This window comes from Hypomesus transpacificus, chromosome 14 (genome assembly GCF_021917145.1).
Source record: "Hypomesus transpacificus isolate Combined female chromosome 14, fHypTra1, whole genome shotgun sequence".
In the NCBI taxonomy this organism is placed as follows: Eukaryota; Metazoa; Chordata; class Actinopteri; order Osmeriformes; family Osmeridae; genus Hypomesus; species Hypomesus transpacificus.
Window position 1 is genome coordinate 6,359,604 of NC_061073.1, and position 9,451 is coordinate 6,369,054.

General features: G+C 39.8%; 1 protein-coding gene across 2 annotated transcripts; it reads left to right on the forward strand.

The window, feature by feature from the left end:
• Positions 1 to 3,780: 3,780 nt before the first annotated feature.
• Positions 3,781 to 8,462, forward strand: kti12 (KTI12 chromatin associated homolog). Of its 2 annotated transcripts, none has more exons than XM_047034190.1 (9): positions 3,781 to 4,020; positions 4,128 to 4,179; positions 4,343 to 4,395; positions 4,552 to 4,607; positions 4,802 to 4,881; positions 6,325 to 6,484; positions 6,721 to 6,783; positions 6,907 to 6,975; positions 7,622 to 8,462. In XM_047034190.1, the coding sequence occupies exons 1-9, from the start codon at positions 3,870 to 3,872 to the stop codon at positions 7,763 to 7,765; spliced, it is 828 nt and encodes a 275-aa protein (XP_046890146.1). In that variant the 5' UTR covers positions 3,781 to 3,869; the 3' UTR covers positions 7,766 to 8,462. The 2 variants fall into 2 exon arrangements, with proteins under 2 accessions (XP_046890146.1, XP_046890147.1); XM_047034191.1 differs by having other exon boundaries at positions 4,343 to 4,346; positions 4,593 to 4,607.
• Positions 8,463 to 9,451: the final 989 nt, after the last annotated feature.

The following is a 9,451-nucleotide window of genomic DNA, read 5'->3' on the forward strand; positions in this document are numbered from 1 at the left end:
GAGGTTCGTACGTGGTTCGTACGTGGTTCGTACGTGGTTCGCAACGAGCACCACTTCGGAGCTGGTCTAGTTTACGAACCAATAAAGAACCGCTTGGGGCGGGGTTACCGTGACCAACAAAACGCTTTGGCCGCCATTGCTCTAAGTTTTTACAATTCATATTTCAGCTAAACGGTACTTCAGAATCTGAATAAAAATGTATCGAGAAGTGGGCAGTTTAGTTGCTGAAAATGTGCTTATTTTATTGATGAAACTGCTAATTTGTAAATTTGCTCCGACTTCTCGAAAACCTAGCTCTAGCATCTCACCACGCTTGCTCCTGGGGCGGGGTTGCCGGGGGCGGGGTTAGCAGGGGCGGGGTTACCGTGAGCAACAAAACAGGAACAGAAACATTCGACCGCCAATATTGAAGTTGTAGCTACCTGTAAACAACAATCAAAATGGACGCTATCGCTATCAAAAAACAGTGGTCCAAGGAGGAAACCAGCTGTTGTCTTGCAGTCTGGTGCTCTGCAGAGGTCCAGAGGAAACTGGAAGGAGCTTCACGGACGAAGCCGGTGTTCCAAGAGATCCAGCGCGAAATGGCTGCTGCCGGGTTCAACAGGAGCGTTGAACAGATCATCGACAAACTAAAAAAGCTGAAAAAGGAATGTGTTATGTATGAGCAATAGTGGGGCTGTACATTTTCTATCAAGTATACAGTACAGTATATACATTTTCTTTGACTGCAATCTGATCGATGTTCAACTAAAACGATGCTAGGAGGGTAGGCTAGCTAGCGTTACATGCTGAGGCAAAAGTTGACATCTTGTTCGATTTTAATAATAAAAATAAATATCTTATGTACTTACCATTATTCTCAATTGTAATCTCTTTGTATACAAATGGCGAGTTGAACAAACACGTCGGATGTGCCGTGTTTGGATGCCGATGTAGGTTCGCAAAACCATGAGCAACAACAGCAACGAAACGTCTGCCATTGTTGATGTTGTGTTTGTGTTTGGCGCTACCGCGCTAGCGTTGCTGGGAAATATGAGACTTATACAGTGACATAATGACGTGGCTCTGTGGTGGCTCTTGCCCGTGGAGAGCTGGTGGGGGCAAGACACTTTGCCTCCCCAGGAGACCTGGTAGGATCTTCCGGACAGGTAGGATGAGATCCAGATAACGTAGGAAACAGCAGACAAATGGGTACATTATCCTTTGCATGAATGTACCAGAGCATTGGCAATTTGTTTAAAATAATAAATTTTTAATTATGTGCATAAGTGACTAGAATAGTTGAGGTTGAGTATGAATAGCTGAGCTCGACTTGATCCTTCCAGTAAGAGCATTTTTGGCTAGCTCTGAAAGATGACGGGCACTTTGACAAGGATCTGCAGAACGGGACTTGTGTCTTCTGTTGTAGCGATCTCATTTATAACTATGACATCTTCAATGACTCTCGATTTAACTGAACTAAGAAATAAAGTTTCAAAGGTTAAAGTAAATCTAAGGGGCAATCTATGGAGTTAGATTAGTTTCATAATTCAAACAAACAAACGCAACACGATTCAAACAAACTTAACACGATCCAAACAAACGTAACACGATTCATACAAACATAACACGATTCAAACAAACAACGTAACACGATTCATACAAACATAACACGATTCAAACAAACAAACGTAACACGATTCAAACAAACGTAACACGATTCACAAATGTAACGCGATTCACAAATAAATGACCCTATTACATTCGTTTGCAACCTGACAAACACAAGTTACAAATCCCTGCATTAGTTGGTGTGAATCCCTGCATTCGTTCGTGTGGATTTTTGGAACTTTCCTGACGCGCTTAGATTCACAAATGCATTTTTTCTAAAAGATATCCTGCAGCCTATCAGATGTCTCCAATTTTAGCCAATCACCGGAGAATGTCTAATATCGGTAGACGGGCTCTGCGTTAGCCTAGGAAACACGGAAAATGACTAAACATGAATCCTGCCATTCTCAACAATATTTAATCAGGTATGATCATCGGTTTAAGAAGATTAACAAGCAATATTTCACCTACATGCTACCAGACGACATTGATCGTGATCTGAAGGAGACGATGTCCGTCATTATGGCAGGTTGTTGAAGTCCACATAGACACGTTAATGTGATTGGCTAAAATTGGAAGAGACGATCTGATAGGCTGCAGAGGATATCTTTTAGAAAAAATGCATTTGTGAATCTAAGCGCGTCAGGAAAGTTCCAAACATCCACACGAACGAATGCAGGGATTCACACCAACGAATGCAGGGATTTGTAACTTGTGTTTGTCAGGTTGCAAACGAATAGGGTATGTTTGTATGAATCGTGTTACGTTTGTTTGGATCGTGTTAAGTTTGTTTGAATCGTGTTGCGTTTGTTTGTTTGAATTATGAAACTAATCTAACTCCATAATCTATGGGCATCAGGTGAGTTCATTTGCTTTAATTATGCTAAAGAAATGTAGCATATTGTGAACATTTGAAGATTATTATCAAAACATGCAATTCTGTGCCCTCGCAGGCATTTTTTTGGGTAAGACAAGTATGGATGGCGTTTTCTCCAAATCATCCTTTGGAGAGGCACTTCAGTTTATCAGTCCTGCGCAAAAAATGGAGAACCTGAGGGCGCATCAACTGTTGCTGAAAATTGCGCTGAATCCCAAACTGAATTGTGCGGACCATAAGCTATAAAATAAATAATAAAATGATTGGTTGAGGATGCATAGGCTACATGATATTGAAATCAACTGTTCAATTATTACAAACAATAAATTGTTCTTGCAATATATTTGGAAACATTTACAGCATTCTTTTAACTTTTTAGATGACGGGTCTTCCTGTGAAATTACTGAGAAACGCCATTTGAAACGTCCATCATCCAATTTAATGCAACCAAAAACAGATGAAGTTGTTCTGCTTTGGAAAATCTCATTCGTATATTTAGCATTAATTCTGTTTTCGTCATCAGTATGTTGATGGATGATTGTTCATATTTATCAATTAAAAAACATTTAATTTATCCTATGGTTTCTGTACGGATTTTGAACAATTATATATAGGCTATTAAATACCAATAAAAAAAAACATGTACAATAGGCCTATGTTTAATGTTTGAATTGCAATACACAAATTCAAAACAATTCCCTGGTCTCCTTTGAGCGTCTTGATGCACTTTTGCACTGACATATTAGGCTGCAGTAATTTCCATTGTCAATGTGCTCGACAGGTTTTTCACATGTTCCCAGATTATGTTTTTATTATTAGGCTTCTATAATTCACTTCTTAACCAATGTAAAATATTCTCCTTATTGTTAGGCTACACATCCGAACTGATATGATGTCCGTGCCATATATGTTTCACTAATGGCACAACAGTCTTCTTTAAGCCAAAATTCCCTCAACATTTTTTATCTTAAGTGTCACTTCGTGTTTTTTTTGTTGTTTTTTTTACAGTAGGCCTATAATACCCCATTAGGCCAAGTTGGCTATTATATTTTTTACGAACGATTGGGCGGATTTCTTAGTCGAGAGCTTGTGGCAGCTATGCTCTCCTAAAAAAAATGCTGAAAGACCACTCAAAATAACAATGATGTAAAACAAAATGCTACTGCATTTTAAATCGGACAAAAGCTAAAATCGTAAAAAAAGAAACAGCTAGATTTCTGGGACAACGTATAGAACCGAATTTCATCAAAGAGTATACTCTTTGGTTTCAGGCTACATTTCACGTGATTCAAAAACACTTCCTACTTCATATCACACTACTTCCGTTTCAGGTCAGAGTCAGACCGCTAGCTGCATGTTGTTTCACACTCAATACTAAACAGTGTAGCCTACATGAGACAACATGCCACTTATCATAATGTGTGGTTTCCCTTGTAGTGGGAAAACACGAAGGGCAGTAGAATTAAAACATTATTTTGAACAGAACGCAGAAAGAAAAGTTCATGTTGTAGGAGATGGAACGTTGGGGATCGAGAGAAATGCCATGTATGCAGGTAATGTTTAGATACCAATGAGCTTCCATATGGGGCAGTGAATATTTTGTAGCATTAGTCTGATATGCTTGTGCAGTCATTATACCCCTGGATGATACGTTTTACAGATTCACAGAGTGAGAAAAGTGTGAGAGGAGCTTTAAGAGCTGAGGTGGAGCGGTGAGTTAATTAGTCTAAAATTCTGCTACACAAACTAGGTATGATATGCTAGAATTACACTTTTGTTCACGTGGCATTTAAAAAAAAAAAAAATACAAATTTGTTTCCGAATTAGTTTTCTTGACAGGCCTCTTAATGTCATCGTGTTCATTTATGTTAATAGGAAGGTCAGTAAGGATGATATTGTCATTCTGGATTCATTGAATTACATAAAAGGTAACAACATATTTAATCGTTAAAACCCTTGACATTTTATAGGTTATTTTACACTTTGTTTAAGTGTAAATGTGTTTCACTTTTTTTAAGTGTAAATGTGTTTCACTTTGACAGTACTTTAGTTCAAATGTACTGTTCCACCTGTTCATCCTTTAGGTTACAGATATGAACTTTTCTGTCTTATTAAACACACACAGACGCCTCACTGTCTGGTGAGTAGCTTACAGATGCACTCCTACAGCATTATGATATTTATAAAAAGGGGTAAAGTAGTTACAAGGTCTTGCAGAAATAAACCCCTTTTAAAACATTGTATTATTAATATTTCCAATCAGTGTTTGCACAACATGTATAGCCTGTTCAAAATGTACTGTATATTATTAGTAATTCATTTTATGCATCGTAGGTGTACTGTTTGACATCAGCGGAAGTGAGTTCGGCATGGAATACACACAGGGATGTTGGGGACCAGTACACTCAGGAGATGTAAGTATGTTGTGGTTCATTTGTCTTGTCTCACTCAGTTATTCTGCTGGACCTTTCTGCAACGTTTGATACGGTTAACCACCAGATCCTGCTCTCCAGACTTTCTGAAATGGGCATCACTGGCACCGCACTCCAGTGGATCTCATCCTACCTGTCGGGAAGATTCTACCAGGTCTCCTGGGGAGGCAAACTGTCAGGCCCTCGCCAGCTCTCCACTGGTGTCCCACAGGGCTCCGTCCTTGGACCCCACCTCTTCTCTCTGTACACCACCTCACTTGGACCAATCATCACCTCCCATTGCTTCTCCTACCACTGCTACGCTGACGACACGCAGCTGTACCTGTCGTTCCCCCCGAATGATCCGGGGATCTCAGCTAGGATTGAGGCCTGCCTCACAGACATCTCCGCCTGGATGACCGAGCACCACCTCAAGCTGAACCTCGCCAAAATAGAACTTCTCATCATCCCGGCTAAACCCTCCATCTCCCACGATCTGTCAATCACCCTGGGATCTGCGACGGTGACCCCTTCATCCTCTGCCAGGAACCTTGGGGTTACCATGGATGACGAGCTCTCCCTCACGGCCCACATTGCTGCAGTCTCCCGGTCTTATAGATTCACCCTCTACAACATCCGGAAGATCAGGAGATACCTGTCTGAGCACTCCACCCAGCTGCTAGTCCAAGCACTTGTCCTCTCCAAGTTGGATTACTGCAACTCGCTGCTCGCTGGTCTCCCAGCATGTGCAACCTGCCCTCTTCAGAGGATTCAGAACGCAGCGGCCCGCCTGGTCTACTATCTACCCAGACGCTCCCATGTTATCCCGCTCCTCATCTCTCTCCACTGGCTACCCATCAACGCCCACATCAGATTCAAGACCCTGGTACTGACCTTCCGAGCAGTGAACGGGACTGCACCTGACTACATCAAGTCTCTCCTGCAACCTTACACCCCCAAGACGCACTTATTCCGGGAGTACTACGGCACTTAGGAATGCTTGATTGGACCTGATGTTAGTTTCCTCCAGGATCACAATGACTCTTATTGAGAGACTTGTTGCTTTTGTAGGTTAGTCATAGCGAAGTTAACTCTTGAACTCTTGTACTCGCTGTGAAATATTTTACTGTTGATTGTTCTTCTACAGGTACAGTCCTGCACTTTTTTGTGATTCATGTTGTTTTAATTTGTAACTTGTATAACTGCATGCTCTTATGGGTCTTTCCTTTGGCACTTGTTTAGTTTTTTTCACAATGTATGCTTCATGTTTTGGCTGCTTGCAATGTTTGGGACTACCTCGTTGTTATGATCAGTGACCTATGCTCTTTTGTAAAGCTCTCTCTTGGAAGTCGCTTTGGATAAAAGCGTCTGCTAAATGCATAAATGTAATGTAAATGTAAATGATGTAGTGTATGTATGATGTAGATTTATGTTTTGTTTTTGCAGCTTGGATGCATTAGTTTTGAGGTTTGAAGCACCAGACTCCAGAAACAGATGGGACAGCCCACTTTTCACTATTCAGAAAGAAGACACACTTCAGTTTGAAGCCATCTCAGATGCCATCTTCAAAAGAAAAGCCCCGCCTCCTAACCAGTCTACACAGAGTGTGAGAAATGGATCACTGGCATTCTCGATCACTCTCACTCTTTCTCTTTCTGTCTTTTTCATTCTCAATCGCAATCAAATACAAAACAATAGGCGACTATATATCTTTTCATATTCAATTTCAACAGGGTCAAATCATCTGTGCTGATTGTTAACTATGGTTGATGTATGATGCACATGGTTTAATATGGCCTCTTTTATATTCAATTATATATTTATTTTGTCTGTAAATTACAGCAACCACTGTCATCAACAAACTTTTTGTATGAACTGGACAAGGTCACACAAGATGTATTGATGGTGAGGATTTCTATCCAAAAGTGTTCCTGATTTTCCTTTTAAATCCCTTTGTTCAGAATTTCTGTCTGGTCTTGAATTGCTCTTTTAACCCCTGCAGTCTGATGACATATTTCTGTTTTTCAGGCTATTCTGAACTCACAGAAGACAAGTGTTCCTGGGGATCTCATTGCAGTACCAGGTGCTACAGAAAAGATATCCTTTACTGATGGCATTCCAGTAATATATGTAATCCATTTATAGTTGTTCACCTACAAGGCTATAGATAGAAACGCCAACCAAGTATAACTGTTCAGTTACTGGCCATGTTTAATTGTATTGCCACCATATGACTAACCCTATGTCTGAAACTGACTTGAGTTAGCCAGCCTACATTAAATACTCAGACTTCTCAGAATACTTTGCCATGGGTAGCGGATGAATGTATGTGCATCAAAGACCATGGCCGTGGGAACTGCTGACAGCATGAGAATTTAAAATTATATGACTTGAAAATCCACCACGTGGCCCCGCAACATTAAGCCCCCCCCCCCTGATAAAATATGTTCGCGTGGCTATGTCAAAGACCATCATTAAGTTCATTCCAGATAGCAGCAGATCAATGGAATCGTCTGAAAGGGCTTGCCTTTAAGCGTGTGGGATGTTGGAAAGGAGAATTTAGTTTGACTGGCTTGGCAGGAGATGACCAATGGAACCGGATGATTTGTTCCTCTGGCTCACTTTAAACTTCCCTTTTTGATATTGTTGTTAGATGTAGCAACATGTAATTAGAACAGTCACATACTGTATTTTTCAGCTCAGAATGATTTTCCCTGGTGTTTCCTTTAACCTGATTTCAAACATAGAACTCACTCGAAGTCTCAACATGGTGGAACTCCGGAAGCTACGTCGCCAGTTCATCAGTTACACCAAAACACACCCGACAGAGAACATTGGACACATTGCTAACATGTTTGTACAGTATCTAAACAAAAGTATTCATTGAGTCTCGATGAACAGAAAAGCCTTTTGTTCAGAGTGAGACATGTAGCTTCTGTCAGTGTTTTTCTTTATACTGTGTGAGACAAATACATTTGTTTTAAGGCACATATCTTCATCGATACTGTTGCATGATTTCATATTGCTCTGTAGTTCCTTGGTTTCTTTCTTTGTTTATATAGATATTTGAACAATGGTTTTGGAGCCTCTGAACTAAGAAGCTTCAGCTCCAGTGCATTCAGTGCACACGTTTACATTTAAATTGGCTTTATTCTGCTCACTTCAGTCAGTGTGTTGAATGGCAGGTTTTTTGCACAGGCCCCTGGCCTGACTTCAAAAAGCAATAGCAGCTTTTCATGTGTTAAACCTCAGTTAAAAATGTTTAACATTGTAATAAGAAGGATTTGTTAGGGCTTGTGAATTCAGTGCCTAGGTTTTCTGTTCAAATGCACCAGAATTGCAAGACCCATTGAGCTTCTGTATGAGTGCAGTTGTTACTCATGGAATCCTGTACTTATTGTCAACTGTCAGTAAGTGCTTTTGGCCTTGTCTTTGGATGTCCTTAAGGCTTAGAAGGAATCAACCTTTATGCTCCATCAAGCCTTCCGACTAAACATAGATGATGATGGAAATGTATTTCCGAGTGCGCTGACACTTGTAGGGGTTTTCCATTTCCTGTTCAATAAATCATTTACTAAAAGCAAGGGTATCTGAATGTGTATACAAAAGACAACAGAGTGGCTGGTTGCCCTTATAGTATGTATAAATTAACTTGGATATATTTTAGGTGTTTATTATTAAAGAAGTCTCTTATTCTACCCTATTGCAATGAAAGTACCAAGTCAATGAAGTCAGTTGCCAAGTACAATTTCAAGACCAAATATAAATATTTTTTACATATATGTAAGGTGCAGGTGTCTGACACTCAAGCCAAGCATCTCAAAGGACTGGACAAAGAATACAGGAATAAAGGGCGGTTAAATAGTATCACAATATGGGAGGGGGGTGACAGTCAACATAGCTATGCAAGCACAGAAAGAAGACGCGGTGCATTCATGGTGCTAGATAACTTCTTAAGATAAGTCTTTAGATAGGGCTCCTAGAAATGGCCTTGACGTTCTTCCTATTTTCCTTGTTCAAAGTTGCATGGCATTATACACTTTGGTGACATTGTGATCTCTGACCTACAATCTAGTGTCACAGATTTCCTAGTTGCATCTTACAAAGAACTAACTTATGGCTATGCAGGCAAAAGCTCTAGCAAACAGTATAATGAAAGTTTATCAATGATTCAAGCAACATAATTCATAGATAGGCATATTTCTCTCCTGGACATGACCAAGGGTGAGCTAATATAGCAGAGTATAGATTAAACATTGTTAAATATATTCAGAACATTCAAAACAGAATACAAGTTATATAATCATTATTATTCGTAATCTTTATATTGTTAATCAGTCCTACAGTGGTTAATGACTGACCTCTTCATTACCAGTGAAGCTGGAAGTTTGACAAGAGCCTGCAAGTTCATTTAAGTAATCCTTCAGAATTTAACTCGATTTAAGCTTTTAATCTTGATTTCAAAACAAGAAAATACCATTTGAGCGGTGTGAACAGACTGTTGCATAAGAAACTGTAAGAATGTGTAATATAGGCTATCAATTAATAATGAATAAATAAAGAAGAAGAAATA